General features: G+C 44.5%; 2 protein-coding genes across 2 annotated transcripts in view; both read right to left on the reverse strand.

The window, feature by feature from the left end:
- LOC117440340 (solute carrier family 22 member 2-like) overlaps positions 1 to 12,729 on the reverse strand; it is a 29,103-nt gene extending 16,374 nt beyond the window's left edge. The window contains exon 1 of the mRNA XM_071201975.1: positions 12,615 to 12,729. The gene's annotated coding sequence lies outside the window, so the exon portion shown is untranslated. The remainder of the gene's footprint in view (positions 1 to 12,614) is intronic.
- Positions 12,730 to 13,531: 802 nt separating this feature from the next.
- Positions 13,532 to 20,685, reverse strand: part of igf2r (insulin-like growth factor 2 receptor) — a 71,454-nt gene continuing 64,300 nt past the window's right edge. Inside the window, 4 exon segments of the mRNA XM_034075756.2 lie at positions 13,532 to 16,631; positions 18,322 to 18,606; positions 19,503 to 19,572; positions 19,664 to 19,813. Coding sequence (XP_033931647.2) covers positions 16,473 to 16,631; positions 18,322 to 18,606; positions 19,503 to 19,572; positions 19,664 to 19,813 — 664 coding nt within the window. The 3' untranslated portion in view covers positions 13,532 to 16,472.

A 20,685-nucleotide genomic window follows, 5' to 3' on the forward strand; every position in this document is an offset into this window, starting at 1 on the left:
AGGGAACGGAATTCGACCTATACTAGATTTGAGAGCTCTGAACAAATATCTCAAAAGATACAAATTCAGAATGCTCACTCACACATCTCTGTTGCGTCTCGTGCGCCAAAAACGACTGGTTCACATCAGTCGACCTGAAAGATGCGTATTTCCACATCCCAGTATATTACCCACACAGGAAATATCTGAGGTTCGCCTTGCAGGGTGTCTGTTACAAGTACAGAGTACTTCCCTTCGGTCTGTCTCTCAGCCCGCGAGTGTTTGTACGGTGTACGGAAGCCGCGATAGCCCCGTTAAGACAACAGGGTATTCGCCTGGCAACTTATCTGACGATTGGCTCCTTCTCGCACAGTCGGAGCAAGAGGCTATTACGCAGACGAATGTCCTCGTAAAACACCTGCTCGACCTGGGTTTCGTAATAAACACAGAAAAGAGCATGTTGTCCCCAGCCCAGACAGACATGAGGGAGTTTCAGTGCTGGGTAGCTGCCCTCAGATTGGACCCCGCGCGTCATGGCGCGCGGAGAGTGATGGTCACTATGAAATGAGTAATGGCTCTGCGCCACTGGCTACACCCGACTTTTCTAGTACGGGGCGTGCCTATGGGTGCTGTCCTATCGCGGAAGGTGGTCACCACAGACGCATGTCTGACGGGCTGGGGGGATATATACGAAGGTCGACCTGTGAGGGGTCTCTGGAGCAGAGACCTCCAACGGTCACATAAATTATCTGGAGCTTTTAGCGGTGTTCCTCACCCTGAAACGCTTTCTGCCTTTTCTCAGAGGACATCATGTCCTCGTGAGGACAGACAACACGACCACAATATCGTTTATAAACCGCCAAGGGGGTTTGCGTTCTCTCCAGTTACACATGCTGGCACGCAAACTGATCTTATGGAGCTGCGGACGTCTCCTCTCTCTGAGAGCGACGCACGTACCAGGAGTGATGAACCTCGGAGTAGATCTGCTGTCCAGAGGTGCACCACTATATACAGACTGGACTCTACATCCAAGGATTGTGAGTCAACTGCGGGTGCGTTACGGCCGAGCCGCGGTAGATCTGTTCGCATCAAAAGAAAACGCTCAATGTCAGCTGTTCTTTTCAATGCGCGATTTAAACGCACCGTTAGGCGTGGACGCGCTCGCACACGTTTGGCCTCCGGTCCTTCTGTACGCGTTCCCACCCCTGGCTCTGATACCCCCAACTCTGGCCAGAGTGAGAGAACAACGCCACACACTTATCCTAATAGCTCCGCACTGGCCTGCAATGTACTGGCTGGCGGAGATATATCAGCTGCTGTGCGGGCAGCCGTGGCAGCTCCCACTACGCAGGGACATACTGTCTCAGGCGGGGGGGGGCGATCTTTCACCCACACCCAGAGCGCTTGGCACTATGGGCCTGGCCCGTGAGTGGTACAATCTGAATACAGTGGGTCTCCCTCAGAAGGTGATAAACACTATTCAGAGTGCAAGAGCTTCTTCCACCAGGTCTCTCTATGACTGTAAGTGGAGGGTGTTTGAGGAGTGGTGCCTTCAAAAAGGACACATCTCTGTTCAATGTCCTGTCGGGGTGATTTTATCATTTCTACAGGACCTGATTGATAAACACAGAGCTTTCTCTACGATCAAAGTGTACCTGGCTGCTATTGCTGCATGCCATGTGGGCTTTGAGGGAAAGACGGCTAGCCAACATCCTTTGGTCTGCCATTTTATGAAAGGGGCTCGCAGACTCCTCCCGGTTTCCAGGTCACTGGTGCCCTTATGGGACTTGGCAGTGGTTTTAGATGGGCTCACTCGACCTCCATTTGAACCCCTGGAAGAAGCTGACATGAAACACCTGTCACTGAAGACAGTGCTGTTACTGGCCCTGGCATCTGCCAAGCGAGTCAGTGACATTCATGCGCTCTCTGTACATCCTTCATGCATTCAGTTTGCCCCGGGGAAAACGAGAGTGTTGCTGAAGCCCAACCCTGCCTTTGTACCTAAGGTGGTTGGCTCATGTACCCCCATTGACATTGTGGCATTTCCTCCGCCGCTGTGTTCCTCTGAGGAACAGCGGCCGAATTTGCTGTGTCCAGTTCGTGCTTTACGCATCTATATGGACAGGTCAAAAGAGTTTCGTTGTAATGACCAACTCTTTGTATCCTGGGCTAACCCTCAGAAGGGCAAGCCCGTTACCAGTCAACGGCTCTCCCACTGGATTGTGGAAGCAATTGCTCTGGCTTATACGAGTCAGGGTTTGCAGGCACCAACGGGCCTGCGTGCTCATTCTACTCGTGGACTGGCTACATCCTGGGCTTTGTTCAAGGGTGTTTCCATCCAAGACATTTGTGCAGCAGCGAGCTGGTCCTCGCCGCTCACTTTTGTCCGCTTTTACAGGCTAAATGTCTCTGCTCCGAGTGTGGCCCGCGCAGTGCTGGGCCCCGTGTTGAAACAGAGTTCTACCTGTTAAGTTCTGGTTGTTTTTGGTGATTTTCGAGATAAGCATGTCTGGCAATACGGGAGTTTCAATATCCCATAGTGAGACATCGAACGGAGTGTTACTCTGAGAACTATAGGTTACTTACGTAACCCCAGTACTCAGAGTAACATGAAGTGAGATGTCTCACCAGACGGCCCTTCTTGCTAAGGCGAAGCGAGAAGAGGTGCTTATTTTGAATGACGCTGCGTCGTAGCGCAAGCTACTTAAAGGGTGGGTGGATTCCCTGACGTTGACGTCAAGATCACCATCAGGATTGGCGTAATGAGATTGATGCTTCTGTTTGCATACGCGTTGAGGCGCATCTAGGGCTGGGCGATTTGGCCTACAAATAAAATCTCGATTTTTTTTTTATAACTAATGGACAATTTTTTATTTAAACCTCGATTTTTTCAGTTTTTTTCTAAACAAACCAGACCAAGGCAACATTTAAATACATATTTTCTTTATTAACACAATACAAATAAATGAGATTACCAAGTAGTCTAGGCCTATGTGAATAAATCAGTTGTTCAAGAATAAAAAAAATTAAATAAAAACAGCACCACGGCACTTGGCTGTCAGATTTTTTTTAAATCAAACTGAAAAAAAATCTCTTGTAGGCCATCCCTGAAAAAACTGTAAAATGAAATACAACAAATAATAAATAATGATAATGAAATGAATAATAAAAAAATACCCTCAAACAAAATAACATCCCTTTAACTTTCTAGGAAGTTGTCTTTCTACAGACCTTACACAGAACAGTTGTTTGTTCTATGTATGGCCGCTTGTACCCGAACCACTTCCATACAACTGAAGTAGCACCTTTTTTAGTTTAGTTTTTTAGTTTTAGAATGAGTTCTTCATCTGTGTTCGTGGACGTTTTTATGGTACGTCTGTCGGTGAAGCGGTGAATGTGATTGCTATGTGACTACCCGATCTGCAGCTCTGCACATGCGCACAGTGTTATAAATTAAAATCAATGTTTTTGATGGCATAAAGTACCTTAAACATACCGTCAGTTTAAATGCTGTTTTATACTGAAAAACCAGAAGTTCTCGTGCACAGTTGTTAAGCTTTTATTCTGAAAATTCTTCATCTCCGGTTAGCATTTAGCATGTGGCTAATATACCATTTACTATAGAGGTGGATTTAGTGTTGCACACCGAAATCCTACTGATTTCAACACTACAACTACTGTATAGTAGTGCTGGGGGGAAACGATTATTTCGAAAACGATTAATCAGGCGATTATTTGATCGATTAGTCGACTAATCTAACGATTATTTTTCTGTTGTTCAATTCATAAAAAACGTAATGTAAAAAAAAAAAAAATTCACGATACTGTGTCTCAGGGGATCTTAATATTTAACAAACTATTAATGTGTTATACCAGATTAACGGAAATAATCTCAGCTAACTGACGATACGAACCACGTTTACCAAAACAAAACACAAGTCTCATAAGAAGCATCTAAATGACCCCTGAGCGAAAAATGCTAACGGACATTGGCACAGAACTCAAGATAAAAGTACCCTTATTACTTATCGTAGCTGCACATACAAGATATCCGATTAAAACTGAGACTCCACAGATTATGTAGGTATATAGTATCATCACTGAGTGATCCGGACTCGCGACAGGGGAAGCAAATATAGTCATCACAACACGTACCTTTACAGAGCTTCTAGGGAGATCGTCTCACCACCGTAGCTGTCAATCTGATCAAAAGACGTGTTCAATGGCATTAAAATGAGAAAAAACGCGGCTGAATCGGTTAATCCATAGGTTTTTAACGTCTCTGTATAAAAAAATGATTGAATTTATAATCCATAATTCCATTTTTATGTAAAAATCGGAGAGCAAATGCTAGCTGCTAATGGTAGCCACCACAGCTAGCTGCCGCTTTAAATGTTCCAACATAGCCGTTGTGCTTGTGTGATATGCCAACTCCATTTGGCAAAGACTGCAAATGACAATATCTTTGCGTTTTGGACTAACTTTAAAATATTCCCATGCTTTTGAAGACCTAGGGCGAGATGTTTTCGTTTGAGGGCTTCGTGCGCAATCCTGTGAGGAGGAGGTGGTAGCCGTTTCAGTCTCCATTGTGTTTGAAGTGCGATTGCGAACTGCAGTGCTTGTTGCTTTGGGTGACCCACGTGTGTGTAGAGACGCGTCGACGCGGAAATATGTCGCCGACGATATTTTGAAGTCGACGCGCCGACGCGTCGCTACAGCACTACTGTATAGACGTCGAGATATTATTATTAGGGCTGTTAAGTTAACGCGTTAATAACGCAAAAAATAATTAACGCCACTAATTATTTTAACGCGATTAACGCATGTGTATTTTTTTTCCTCAGCCGCCCCGTAGTTTCAGAGCGCATCGAGTTTAAAATACCATCTACAAGCTGATGCTGACAGCCCCGCTCCTGCCGCCTGCTTGTGGTAGACCACACTTCCACGCTCACCGGCAGGCACCGACTGGCCATCGGGAGGACCGGGAGGGTGTGTGGGTGTGTGGCCCGAGCGAGCGAGAGAGAGACCTTACGTGCATTGTTGTTGTTAGCATCGGGTGCTAGCTAGCTGCGCTAACGGATATAAGGAGCTGTTTAAATGAAAACAGAGCGCTCTATCCACACAACTGCGCCGAGCACTTGACTTGATGCAGGAAGCAGACAGTGGGACATTGTACGAAAAGTCAGCACACTCATGATTGCAGCAACATGATTGCAGCGTCCAGGCAGCTCCCGTTCGAGCATATGCCTTGAGTTGCACATAGCTCCAACGATCACACACACACACACACACACACACACACACACACACACACACACACACACACACACACACACACACACACACACACACACACACACACACACACACACACACACACACACACACACACACACACACACACACACACACACACACACACACACACACACACACACACACACACACGCCATTTGTATTGTATTATTGTATGAGAGGTTCCAGGTTGAATTGAGGCGAATATTTGTAATGTTCAGAGGTTGTTGTGTTTAATATTCATGAGAATATTTGTCATTGTTCAAATGATAATAAACATTAGCATAAAGCACATTTGTTACATTACATTACATTACATTGCATTTAGCTGACGCTTTTATCCAAAGCGACTTACAATAAGTACATTCGACCAGGAAGACACAACCTTGAGGAAAACAGAATCATATAAGAACATCAGGTTTCAAAGAGCCAATCGTTTCAAGTGCTGCTCAACTGGCTATAGATAAGCCAGTCCTTTATTAGTATATAAGTGCTCTGTTAGCAGTTCTTTGTTAGTCATTCTATCGCTCGAAGTGGAGTCGAAAGAGATGAGTTTTCAGTCTGCGCCGGAAGGTGTGTAAGCTTTCTGCGGTCCTGATTTCAATGGGGAGCTCATTCCACCATTTTGGAGCCAGGATAGCAAACCCACGTGTTTTTGCTGATGGGAACTTGGGTCCCCCTCGCAGCGAGGGTGCAGCGAGTCGTTTGGTTGATGCAGAGCGTAGTGCACGTGCTGGGGTGTACGGTTTAACCATGTCCTGGATGTAGGAAGGGCCAGATCCATTCGCAGCATGGTACGCAAGTACCAGTGTCTTGAAGTGGATTCTAGCAGTTACCGGAAGCCAGTGGAGGGAGCGGAGGAGCGGCGTGGTGTGGGAAAATTTTGGAAGGTTGAAGACCAGACGAGCCGCTGCATTCTGGATGAGCTGCAGAGGTCGGATGGCACATGCAGGTAGACCAGCCAGGAGGGAGTTGCAGTAGTCTAGGCGTGAGGTGACGAGAGCCTGGACCAGAACCTGCGTCGATTTCTGGGTCAGCTGTGGGCGTATCTTCCTGATGTTGAAAAGCGTGTATCTGCAGCAGCGGGTTGTAGCAGCGATGTTTGCAGTAAACGACAGGTTGTTATCTAGGATAACACCTAGATTCCTTGCAGTCTGAGTCGGGGAAACAACAGAGGGGCCGATGTTGATAGTTAGGTCAAGAGAGGGACAATCTTTTCCCGGAAGGAAAAGCACTTCAGTTTTGTCAAGGTTGAGCTTGAGATGATGAGCGGACATCCACTGAGAGATGTCAGCTAAACAAGCAGAGATGCGTGCGACGACCTGGGTCTCTGAGCGGGGAAAGGACAGAATTAATTGGGTGTCGTCAGCGTAGCAGTGGTATGAAAAACCATGTGGGCTAATGACAGATCCGAGCGAGTTTGTGTACAGGGAGAAGAGGAGAGGACCAAGAACAGAGCCCTGAGGGACCCCTGTAGTTAATTGACAAGGGTCGGACTCAGACCCTCTCCAAGTAACCCTGTAGGTGCGGTCTTTGAGGTATGAGGTGAGGAGGGAAAGTGCAGAGCCTGAAACTCCAAGTTCTTGGAGAGTGCGAAGGAGGATCTGATGATTCACCGTGTCGAATGCAGCAGACAGGTCCAACAGGATGAGGACAGAGGAGAGGGAGGCTGCTTTAGCAGTGTGCAGTTCCTCAGTGACAGCAATGAGAGCAGTTTCTGTGGAGTGACCTGCCTTGAAACCAGACTGGTGCGGATCCAGAAGGTTGTTCTGATGGAGATAGCAGGAGAGTTGTTTAAAGACAGCGCGTTCAAGTGTTTTAGACAGGAACGGGAGGAGAGAGACAGGCCTGTAGTTTATAACATCAGACGGGTTGAGAGTGGGTTTCTTCAGGAGAGGGTTTACTCTCGCCTCCTTGAGAGTGTGTGGAAAGTGACCAGAAGTTAGAGAAGTGTTGATGAAATGGGTGAGAAACGGTAGAATATCAGGAGCGATAGTCTGAAGGAGGTTTGAAGGGATAGGGTCCAGAGGACAGGTGGTAGGGCGGGCAGAGGTAATGAGGGTAAGAACCTCACTTGGAGAGAGAGGGGGAAAGGAGGTTAGTGTGCCGGTTGAAGGTGGCTCAGGTGATCCGGCGGTGAGTAGGGGTGAGTCAGAAAAAGAAGAGCGAATGTCGTAAACCTGTTTTTCAAAGTGGTTAACAAAGTCGCTTGACAGAAGGGAGGAGGGGGAAGGGGCTTTGGGGGGGTCCAAGAGGGTGGAGAAGATGGAAAATAGTTTTTTAGGATTGGAATAGGAAGATTGGATCTTATCTTGAAAGAAAGTGCTTTTTGTCTGAGAGATGGAAGCAGAGAAAGAGGAGAGGAGAGCCTGATAGGTTAGGAGGTCGTCACGGTGTTTGGATTTCCACCATTTCCGCTCTGCTGCCCTAAGGACGGTTCTATTAGCACGCAGTGCGTCATTTAGCCAGGGAGCAGGAGGGGACTGACGAGCCTGCCGAGATGTGAGAGGACAGAGAGAGTCCAGAGAGGATGAGAGAGTAGAGAGGAGAGTTTCTGCAGCAGAGTTTGGAGGCAGGAGTTGGAACGAGTCAGAGGAAGGGAGGGCTGAGAGCACCGAGGAGGCAAAGGTAGAGGGGGAGAGGGAATGAAGGTTACGGCGGACAGGTGCAGGATGAGAAGAGATTAGTTTGTTATGTTTGGAAAGGCGTAAAGAGAATGAAATGAAGAAGTGATCGGAGGTGTGGAGCGGGTTTACAGAGAGGTTAGAAGTAGTGCAGTTCCTTGAGAATATGAGATCGAGGACATTGCCAGCTTTATGAGTCGGTGGGGACGGAGACAGTGAGAAAGCAAAGGCGGTTAACAGAGATGTTAGTTCGTCTATCTTCCCCGTCTGGAGGTTGAAGTCTCCGAGAAGTACAGCGGGAGGGCCAGTTTCAGGGATGTGTGAGAGGAGATGATCTAATTCATCCAAGAAGTCCCCCAAGGCTCCTGGTGGACGGTAGAGAACAACAATGGTCAGTTGTATAGGATGGGTCACAGTGACGGCATGGAATTCAAAGGTGGAAGGAGTGAAGTTAGGAAGCTTGAAGAGGGAAAAGCTCCATTTGGGAGAGAGCAGGAGACCAGTGCCACCTCCTCTGCCAGTGGGTCTGGGTGTATGGGAGAAGGAATATGCTGTGGAGAGAGCTGCTGGGGTGGATGTGTTGGATGGAGTAATCCACGTCTCAGTGAGAGCAAGGACATCCAGAGACTGCAGGGAGGCGTAGCCAGAGATGAAGTCAGCCTTAGGAACAGCTGACTGGCAGTTCCACAGGCCGCCTGAAACTAGGTGCTGGATCTCAGTGGAGCACGTGGGATAGACGAGAGCGGGCCGGTTATAGCGATTAGGAGATACACGGGGCCAGTGATAATTGCGAGAAGACACATGAACAGGAATGGAGAAAATACACATGATTATAGCATGAGGGGCTGGAAAGCTAAACAAAAGAAAAATAAGAATAAGACACCAGTGATACTTAGCTCAAATTAGAGTAGGATTTGCCTCCTCTTTGCCACCCTCGTGACTCCCGCAGGACTCCAATGTCTTTGGCAGTCTTACTCCCGCAGGACTCCAATGTCTTTGGCAGTCTTCGGCTGTCTGACGCTGCCGCTGACGCTCAAGAAACAGCTGCCTAAATGGACGCCTGATTGCTGAGTTCTCACAGCTAAGGTGCCACGCCCCTCTAGTTAGTTAACTCTCAACAGCTGATGGGCGACAACGCAGAGGGGTGCGTATTTAAATGGAGCCCAGACAGAAACTGGACGCAGTGACAGTTTCACGTGGACAGATCTGAGATTTAAATTCTCTCAAAAGTGCCCTTTTAGCTACAACAACTACAGAACAATTATACAGAGTAGAATAACTGAAATAGAGAAGTCTAATTAAACAAGATTATTACTTACAGCGGTTTCTGCGTCCGAGGAGGTGTAGCAGCCAGGTCAAAGGAGTACACTGAATTAACTCGTTTTTGAGACCGCTATTTAACTGCTTTGTCAGCTGGGAACTGGTTTCTCCAGCTGTTTCTACACGTCACGCACAATCAACGCAGAGGGGTGCGTATTTAAATGCAGCCCAGACAGAAACTGGACGCAGTGACAGTTTCACGTGGACAGATCTGAGATTTAAATTCTCTCAAAAGTGCCCTTTTAGCTACAACAACTACAGAACAATTATACAGAGTAGAATAACTGAAATAGAGAAGTCTAATTAAACAAGATTATTACTTACAGCGGTTTCTGCGTCCGAGGAGGTGTAGCAGCCAGGTCAAAGGAGTACACTCATATGTTGATAAGAGTATTAAAAACTTGAAAAATATTCCTCTAAGGTACATTTAGAACAGATCAAAAATGTGCGATTAATTTGCGATTAATCGCGATTAACTATGGACAATCATGCGATTAATCGCGATTAAATATTTTAATCGACTGACAGCCCTAATTATTATTGCTGAATATTAAATGAAGGTACAGTTTATTTGAATACGTTTGTTTACAGACGTGGGTAGCATGAGACAACATCCGGAACTACCAGAAATGAAACCAGCCGTGAAGTTTTTCCTGTATTGAGTATTGATTACAGCGTTCAAAACCATATTAAATGAAAAGTCATGAAAGAGATAAGGAGGAGAAAAGGCGTGTTTAGTTATATATGTAATGTATAATGTCTGAGTCCTCTGTTATGCTCAACAACGAACAATGAACACAGCATAACAACAGCAGATCGGCAGAGCTGCAGATCGGGTAGTCACAGGCAATGTGGCTGAGTTTTGTGCGCGTTCTGGAAAGTGAGAGAGTAAGCTAGTACGGAGTCCCTTAAAGCAAAAACAAATCTGCGGAGTCTAGAAATGTTTTAAAATCGCGATTTTTCGGTACAGCCATTTCACAAACCGTAGGAAAGTAAAAATGCAAATTAATCGTGAAAACCAAAAAAATCGCCCAGCCCTAGGCGCATCCCATAGTGAATAGGGATGCACGATAATTATCGGCCCGATAATTATCGGTCCGATATTAGGAATTATGACGTCATCCCGATAAACCGATACCAGTATTAATAGCCCCGATAATATCCAATATATTTTTTGGGTAAAAAAAAAGAAAGAAATCCTGCGGTGTGGGTGGATTGGGATGAGGGGCGCTTGTTTTTCACTCGGCTCCTCCCGTTTTGCCAGTACTGTGGTATTAGTGGTTTAGGAAGAGGGGAGTTCTTCACAAATCCAGCGCTCCCTAATACTTCGAACCTGATCAGTCACCTGAAACATCGCCATCGCTACGATGGTGTGTTAAAAGCGTACGAAGACAATAATACAATACAAAGTGTGTGTGTGTGTGTCTGCGCGCGCGCGTTGGAGCTATGTGCAACTCAAGGCATATGCTCGAACCGGAGCTAACTGGACGCTGCAATCATGTTGCTGAGTGTGCTGACTTCTCCTACAATGTCCCACTGTCTGGCTTCCTGCATCAAGTCAAGTGCTCGGCGCAGTTGTGGCGAAATGTCGCTCCTCTTTTTTCATTTAAACAGCTCCTTATATCCGTTAGCGCAGCTAGCTAGCACCAGATGCTAACAACAACAATGCACGTAAGGTCTCTCTCGCTCGCTCGGACACACCCTCCCGGTCCTGCGTGGAAGTGTGGTCTGCCACAAGCGGGCGGCAGGAGCGGGGCTGTCAGCATCAGCTTGTAGATGGTATTTTAAACTCCATGCGCTCTGAAACTACGGGGCGGCCAAGGTAAAAAAATACACATGCGTTAATCGCGTTAAAATAATTAGTGGCGTAATTTTTTTTTTATTATCGGTTATCGGTATCGGTCTTGAGAAGCAGGAAGTTATCGGTATCGGTTTCAAAAACCAATATCGTGCATCCCTAATAGTGAGACATCTCACTTCATGTTACTCTGAGCACTGGGGTTACTTAAGTAACCTATAGTTTCTAGTATCTTTATACTTGACCTCTCACAGAATTATTTGATGATTTGTATACTGTACTTTGACTTAAAGGTGGGGTAGGTAAGTTTGAGAAACCGGCTCGAGAAACACTTGTTATATTCCATGGAATGCTCTTAACATCCCGATAGCAATGAATACATTAAATGCTTTGACAAAAAATCCATAAAAACATTTCATCTGTGGAAGCCGTGGCGCTGTAAAAAGCACGACCAATCATCTGAGCCGGCTAAAGTAACTGGATGGCCTACCTGCCTGTCAGCCTTCCATCTGTGCACACATTTATCTCGTGCCCTCATTGGTCATGTGCTCGTTCGTGTGTGTTGGAGGAGGGGCTCTGTAAGGAAGTGGCAGATTTCTTCCGGCTGTGTATTTTCAAATTCAAGCGCACTCGAGCTGGTTTCTCCAAAATGACCTACCCCACCTTTAAGGTTCCAGTTTCAATAAAAGCTGTACTATTACACATGGCATCTATTACACATGGCATCTATTACACACGGCATCTATTGCACGTCTGTCCGTCCTGGGAGAGGGATCCCTCCTCTGCTGCTCTCCCTGAGGTTTCTCCCATGTTCCCTTTAAACTGTGGGTTTTCTCTGGAAGTTTTTCCTTGTACGATGTGAGGGTCTAAGGACAGAGGGTGTCGTATTGTCATACTCTGTACAAACTGTGAAGCCCACTGAGATAAATGTAACATTTGTTATATTGGGCTATATAAATAAACATTGATTGATTGATTGATATTCACACCTATGTTTTAGTGGCTTGCCATTTAGAACTAATACACTTTATTTTATTGGGTTACTCTTATTCTGACTATTTGGTGATGTAGTTCAGCCACTTGGTATTTCCCTAATTGTGTTTCATTCAACATGTCCAGATCAAGTCTTATCAAGATGAGTTCAAGTCAAATCTCATAAATGTTACCAGACTTGTCCATGTCACTCATCCTTTGAAACAACTCCTTTCCTGTCTTGTAAACATCTAGTCTCAAGTAATCAGGGATTGTTTCTGTGCAAATGGAGCCCCGAGTATTGAGTACATAAATGAACACACTTTTCAGAAGGTCGAAATATCTGTATTATAAATCCTGTTTTTATTAGTCTTATCTAATATTATACTATTTTGAGATACAGGATTAGTGATTTTCATGATCCGTAAACTGTAATCATCACAATTAAAACAAAAAAGGCTTGAAATATTTCACTTTTTCACGTTTTTAATTAAATGACAGAAAAAAAGTTTTATGATATAGTAATTTTTTGAGAAGCTGTCGTCTAAAAGTAAGCTAGCAAGTTAATATTTTGTTCCATCAATTCAATTGGCTTTTGATTCATTCTCACATTAACGTTACTGTACCTTTGTCCCGTCTCTCCTCCACTTTTATGTTCTTCTCTTCCCTGGGCACCAGATAGCTTGGTTAGTTTCGACATGGTGATGGCTAACTATGATCAGCTAGTTAGCGTCTTTTCCCCCCAGTCACGGCAGGTCAAGTGTCAGTCCAGAAATATCCCCCCTGCTCCCCGGGGCACTTCAACTGACCCGACTAGCGGGGGGGGAACCCCATAGTTTATTGGCGCTGTAAGCAATGTATACGTAGTTCTGTTAAGATAAGATAATAAGATGTACTTTATTGATTCCAAATTGGGAAATTGTTTTGTTATTAAAAATCATTAATAGTGTGAATTTTTGTTTTTCTTCCTCACAAAGTTCGGCTCACCCCATGAATGGATTTGCCCATAGCATTCGTCTATACTGCCTATGCCAAGGGCCGGCCCCATGTCCAAACCAATGAGTGGACCCAGACAAGTCATGATACCTTTGAAGGGGGTACAGGTCACGTAGTGTGCCCTTTGAATCAGGGTCAAGTCTCAAGTCGTTTAAGACTCTAATGTTGCAGACCCTATCCCTCCGTAGTCTTTCAAGTAGGAGGAGAAATGCCAGCGTTCTCCGGTTTACAGGCACTGTGTAAATTATATAGAATAATTATGATGATGAATGCATTTTTTTTACCACTAAAAGACAGCAACACATCTTTGATTCATGTTGTTTATAACTGGAATATTACAAGTATTATTTACTTCGTCTGTACAAAGTAGCCTGTCAAGGAAACATGCCCAAATCATCAACAAGTATGTATACATTTTGTTTTATGGTAAACCCAAGTTCAAACCAAAGTTAGTCAATACAAGTCCTTCCGAACAAGTCAAAGTCCAGATTCTGTGGAGTGTGTGTTTCTGAGTTATATCATGAGGCATGCCATCAGACCACAGCAGTGATGAACAGCAGATCGTATTTATTGAAATTATGCAATACTTTTTACATCAGTGTCGTTTTTAAATAGGAAAACAGCTGCAAAACATATCAGACAACATAACGTACACCAACTGAATAATGATCTTCCATAGTACCCAATCAGAGAAAACTTCTTGTGCTTTTTTTTTTTTTAAAGTCGCTATACCCTCCAAGATCATTTGTCTGTATTTTAATTACTTTCACATCTCTCTGCTCAAGTGCAGACAAAAAAAAAGCACAAGAAATGTCCGTTAATTTCTTCGCAGAGTACCATGCAGACGAGCCACGCTAACTTTGGTTGCTAAATACAGCAAAACAGACTTGATGCAACGATGGAAAATAAGAAGACTTCACATATTAAAAACGGTAGCATCCTTCTTCTCCGTAACGAGCAGTGCTACGACTTTCACTCGTGAGATATGAGCTGACTTCAAAGTGTCAAACACAGATAGATGTAGTTCAAACCTCCTTCTAATGGACCAGGAAGTCAAACACTTTCAGGACAACAACTGAGGTGTACACGAGGAGTGGATGTTGGACTGAGGAGTGGTTTTAATTGATAGACATGGATTGTGGACAGTTATAATATTACTAATTGAATAGTTCTTTGGAAACCTGACCTATGAACTCTGCACTAAACCTCCATTTATTTGTCTTAAACTCTTTCTAACACTTGTCTTAATGATGTGGTCGACAGGTGACATAATAATTGAGAACAAAATGTGCTTCAAATCTTTCTGGATATTTTACTTCTGGAAAATAAGTGACTGAACACCCGGACATAATGTTTTTCTCTTCTCGTTAATTATTATGGGACATCCCAAACTCATCCATATAAAATACTGATTGTTTCCCATTTCAAGCTTTTAAAAAAAATCCTTTTTCTGTGTGTTTTGGACAAATGGTATCCTAGAAAAATGTGTGTAAAAAGCTTTAGAAATACCCTGAAAGGTGAGCCTTCTTTGCACGACATGTTTTGATAATATCTAGTTCCTGTGGATTAAATACTGAAAAACACTTTGTTCACGTTCTGTCAATTAATCAACCAACCGGTGCTCTCCAAAGGTTGAACATTCACCAACAACAAGTTTGGAGTTCTTTCAGTTTGTCCAGGTGAGAATAAACCCCATTTCACATTTACTGATATAAGAAAATGGACGATACTTGGGTCTGCAACTAATGGTTATCTTCATTATCAATTATTCCATTTATCACCTTACACATAATCAAGTCTGTGATAAAAACAAAGTGAAAAGTGTCCCGGAGATTATTACTACTTGGAGAGTTTCAAAATATTGCTTGGAAAACACATTTGAAGACATCCCCTTGGACTCTTGGAGGATTTATAACGAGCCACTTTTCGACTTTTTATAATGGAAAATGAAAATGTGTTTTAGTTGCGGCCACAACTACACGGGTGCAGATGTTCAGCTCTTTGTGGGTTTTTAAAATTGCTCCTAATTGTATAACCGAAAAAGACAAAAAACGGGGGTCCAAAGGAGCACAAATACTCTGTGTGTGTACTGTGTAGGCTTGCTCAGTTAATGTGTGCACACTGTAGTTTGAATGACTCTACCCAGATATCTCTGCGCTGGATCTCCCATCTTTACACTAGTTAGATAATGAAGCAGACAATATGTTAAATGTAAGTAACCTGCTCGCATTCTTGACACTTTAATGCTTCATGCGTTTGGCTAAGAAGGGGCTGATTCCGGCACAACAGAATTGGCTTTGAAAGAAGAAAAATAAATCGGACTTTTCAACGCAGCGACATCCACAATCACAGACCTGAACACCAGAGCTGAGCCTTTAATGTACGACAGCGTGCAAGCGGAAACACAACTTCCCCACTTCAATACATTAGTGCCAGCGGCGGAGGGTAGAAATATGGCTTTTTGGAGGGAGGAAGGGAAGGGGATTGAAAAGTGAAAAAAAAAACCCATTTCATATTTTTCTTTCAACCTCGTCGACCATCCATTCACACTTAAGGCCATCTCTATTATTTCCACAAAGGACAGACACCCACTTAAATAATCATAAAAACAAATGTGTGAGTAATTCACTGGTGAGGACAACAAACAAACAAAACGTCCATATTATAGAACATAATCCTCTATGTACAATGTCTCTGATCAAAACGAGAATTTTTTTTATCAATCTGTCGCCGGACACGATTCATCAGGAAGGCATCGCGAGAGCTGTTATAGCAACTGTAAACAGCAAGAAAAGACGGGTGTCTTCATTCCCTTTAGAAACAACAAGCCTTCCCTGACCCCCCTTTGTTTTTATTTGATAGCTTGTGTCTTTCTCCTAAAATATGCTTTCCATATCGAGCTACTTAATCGTACATCTTACCACGGTCATCACTCACAATCCTGGAAACTAAAAATCAACTCCAAATGTTTTCCTCGCCTGCAATGAGACATCATCAGTTAATCAATGCTACAATAAAGTGCGAAAGCAATGGCACGACTTCATTTAAAAAACTCGAGAAATAAAAGAAAAATATAATTTAATGTTCAGCTTTTTAACTGACGTGCCTCGTTGCAAAGTCAAAGATACTTTTGGGCATCTGGGGTTGATTTGTAGTCTTTTATTCGATAAATGTGGCTGGATCAAAGTAACTAAACGAGGGAAAGTTACTTTAATTCAGAAATGATGACAGAAAATGTGAGAAAAGAAAATAGGATGCGGGTCAAAAAACGACCCTTTTAAATAATCAGCTATCAATAAATTAGAACACCAACAGATCGAGTCTGAGGTCGAGAAAAGGTGCAGTCCAACAAATACAAAATAAATCCCAAAAGAGAGGAAAGGTTTCTGCTTTCAATTAGCTCTTGGTGTGTCTTTGTTGCTGTTACGGAGACATTCACTGAGAGAGAAGAGTTCAGATTGGTTGAGAGCGGGAAGCAGGAAGAGACATCACACCCGGAGGAGGTCTTCGTCGCTGTCTTCCTCGTCCCGCTTCCCGTCTGCTGCCGTCTTGTTACCGTGATTAACGCCTGAGGAGCGAGGTTTGCTGCTCTTGCTCTTCCTGTCCTCGTCCTCCAGGAGGCCCACCAGGTCCTCGTCGCTCTCCTCCTGGAGTCAAACACATCGGGGAGGGGGTTAGTGAATAACATTTTCAGAAGATGGCACAGAGACACGTTATAGAAATGTAAATACAGAGAAAGGTCACACGAATCAGAATCTTTTTTTGTGTCCCAGGCAGAGGTTGCGCAAGACTTTTTCGCTGACAGGATCGTACAATTTCCGTCAATATACATTATCACCCGTCGGTCTGTACACAACTCTGACGGGGGGACGACGCACACTCGCTCGTGAACTGTTAGCGCCGTGTTATGCGTGCCCACCGCACCTCGCGGGAGCGCAGCGTAAAGCACTCGCAGACATTTCAATGATCTGTCCGGCAAATGTAGGTTTGGAAACTATATCATATACTTTTGGCCGGCATGCATAACACGGCATAACACGGCATAACACGACATAACACGGCATAACACAGCATAACACCGGAGCCCCTCTGCGGGGAAACTTTGGCGCTGTTCTGAGTTTAAGATTTTTCCGTCATTGTTAAAAAAAAAAAGCCATAGACGGAAAATATTCGGTTAAACTCTGGTCCCAGGGGGAAATTTGGTTAGGTGGCAGTTGCTCGATTTAAGAAAAAATAAAATTATATGATAAAGAAAAAGTTAAAGAAAGCAGGCGTTTAAGTAGATGCATGTGTAGATATTTGTCATTTCAAACAACCCCTATGTACTTTTTTTATTTTATTTGACCAATTTCGTTCGGTATTTAATTTGCAATTTTTTGGCAAAACTTTTAATATAATGTGACCCAAAATAAAACAATTTAAAAAAGAAAGGAGATGCAATATACAAACGTGTTCGAAACAGAGACTGTATAAATAATAATAAATACAAATTAAGATCACACATTTTTCAGAATCAGAAACTTTTTTATATCCCAGGGGGAAATGGGTTATGGGACAGTTGCTCGATTTTAGACTAAAATCAAATTATATCATTAAAGAAAAAGTGAAACAAAGGAGACGCAATATACAAACGCATTGGAAAGAGTTTGCTCCGAACACGCATGCCTTCTATAAGTCTTCACCCTTCCGTAAAGGGAACTGACCCCTAGATTCCACCGGGTCCGTCTGCGCCGCCATTTTGTTCCGACCTCCTTCGGCGTCAAACCCCACCGGGCGCGTTTCAGAAGCGGAGCGTCTTGCGTGCCGGCTCGCAATTTTTGATGATTTGGGCATGTTTCCTGGACAGGCTACTTTGTGCAGACAAAGTTAGTAATAATTGTAATAGTCCAGTTATAAACGACATGAATCAACGATGTGTTGCTGTATTTTCGTGGTAAAAAAATGCATTCATCATCATAATTATTCTATATAATTTACACAGTGCCTGTAAACCGCAGGAGAACGCTGGCATTTCTCCTCCTACTTCTACGGAGGGATAGGGTCTGCAAAATGAGTTTCTTTTGGGGATTGACTGGATGCTCTGAACGTCCCACTTCCTGCTCGGCGCTATGCAAAGCCTTGCGTCGCGTCGAAAATAGACCAGCCGCCTATTTTTAGCGGAACCCAGCGCCGGGACGCTTCTAAGCCGTAACGCGGTGGAATAACACCCATTGACTACAGTGGCCACGATCGCTGTGAACGCCGCGGCCGTTTATCCGTTACAGAGACTGAGCTCCAGGTAGATATCCTCTGTTTCGAGCAGCAGGTAGAAACACCTGGACAGATGTTGTGTCTCACCTGCAGGAAGGGGCTGCGACTGGCTGCAGAGAGGCCGGACAGAGCGGAGGATTTGACCCGGACCCCCGGGACGCTCAGCACCTCGTCCTCGCTGTCGTCGTCGTCGTCCTGCTCGTCCAGGGAGAACGAGCGCAGGCCGTCCGTGTTCACCGGCTTTGTTTTGATGTGGCCGTTTCCGTGAATACTCTTCCCCTGCTGTGAAGACGAGGAGGAAGAGGGAGGGCCTTCTTGCTCCTCCATCAGCCACTCCATCTCCTCCTCTCCAACTTCCTCGTCAACGTTCACCTGAGGATTACAAGTTGGTTCAAGATTCAAGGCTTTTATTGTCATGTGTACATAGCTACAGTGTAGTTATGACTATGAACATCTTAGGTCACAGGCTCCTGCCACAGTGCAACACAATACAACAGATAAAGTCAATTCACAGAAGTTCCGTCTTAATTCAAAACAAAGGCCAATAACCATCCAACAATTACTTTCTAGAATAATTGATAAGTTGTTTGGTCTATAAGATGTCAGAAAAAAGAGAGGGATGTCCATCACAGATTTTTTATTGTGTGTTGTGTCTTTTTTTGCAGCAGCAAACCAAGCCCCCAGGAAGTGCGCCGGGCTCTGAGGAAAATATTCGTAGTGGCCAAACGGCGGTACTACACTTCCGTATCAGTCGCTGGGCCCGGAAACACTTTTTCCCATTCACTAACATGGGGAAAGAGACGTCTGTAAATCGTTGGATATTTTTTTTAAACTAAATAAACTACCCAGTATGAACGTTTGTATAGCCCTTATTAAAAACAATCGGTCCTCAAGTTGTAAAATCTGCTAATAACTTTATTCTGAGAGTTATTTCCCTCTGCATTATGAACGTACATCTAACCCACGGGACCGCGCCGCCCGGCACGTTCATGTGACGTGTTCAGCACTACATGAGTTTTGCCTTTACCCATGGATGCACAATAAGAACGGATTATATGATTACTTTCGTGACATTTCACTCTCTCAAAAGTTGGGCCATTTTGTCCTCATGCGCCAATGAGCAACTCTCATAGGAATGAACCAGGCCCCGCCTCCCACGCTGTATCCAGTTCTTATTAAACATCCATGCAGCAAACTCACAAAGATATCAATTGAATAGGATATAAACATTTCAAAGTCAGATTGTTATAAATAATTAGTTCACCTACCTTGGAATATTTATAGGAGACTTGGTTGACTCTCCTGCAGCAGCCAGCCACTTTCTGGATCACCAGCTCTCTGTTGGGAGGCAATAACAAGACAGACGTGTGTGAAGATTCTGCCAACATCTTTAAATGTTTCTGCGGTTGTGCCATGCTCCCGGTCTCACCTCCTCTCCCTCTTGTGCAGCAGGAGTCCCAGCAGGCACACGGTGAGACTGAGCAGCAGGGCGCTCAGCATCAGACTCATCGTCTGGCTGCGTCTGGCGATCACTGGAGTCTCACCGTCGTCGTCGTCGTAGGACTTTGCATCAATAGTTCTGCAAGAAAATGAAGAAGGCGAAGATATGTATACAGAAGATCTGCTGCATGCATGTATATGTAGGCTGCACAACGAGGGGTCAACAATGTGACACAATTAGTAATGTAATCTAATTATTAATCTAATATGTATATATGTTCATTTTCATTCATTTCTTATTTTATAGTTACTTTATTATTTTTATCTTTGATTTTATTAATCTGTTCTGTCCTGTCCTTACCCTGTTGCTGTTAAACTACTGAATGAATAAAGGTGAGAGACAAACAGGTGAGAGACAGACAGGTGGAGACAGACAGGTGGAGACAGACAGGTGGAGTGAGAGAGACAGATGGGTGGAGACAGAGAGAGAGACAGGTGGAGACAGACAGGTGGAGTCAGAGAGACAGATGGGTGGAGACAGAGAGAGAGACAGGTGAGAGACAGAGACAGAGAGGTGGAGAAAGAGAGAGAGACAGGTGGAGACAGAGAGACACAGGTGGAGACAGAGAGACAGATGGGTGGAGACAGAGAGAGACAGGTGTAGACAGACAGGTGGAGACAGAGAGACAGATGGGTGGAGACAGAGAGAGAGACAGGTGAGAGACAGAGAGAGAGACAGGTGGAGACAGAGAGAGACACAGGTGGAGACAGAGAGAGAGACAGGTGGAGACAGAGAGGAGGAGAAAGAGAGAGACACAGGTGGAGACAGAGAGAGAGAGACAGGTGGAGACAGAGAGAGAGACAGGTGGAGACAGAGAGGTGGAGACAGAGAGAGACACAGGTGGAGACAGAGAGAGAGACAGGTGGAGACAGAGAGAGAGACAGGTGGAGACAGAGAGGTGGAGAAAGAGAGAGACACAGGTGGAGACAGAGAGACAGATGGGTGGAGAC

Source organism: Pseudochaenichthys georgianus, chromosome 24 (assembly GCF_902827115.2).
Source record: "Pseudochaenichthys georgianus chromosome 24, fPseGeo1.2, whole genome shotgun sequence".
Taxonomy (NCBI): domain Eukaryota; kingdom Metazoa; phylum Chordata; class Actinopteri; order Perciformes; family Channichthyidae; genus Pseudochaenichthys; species Pseudochaenichthys georgianus.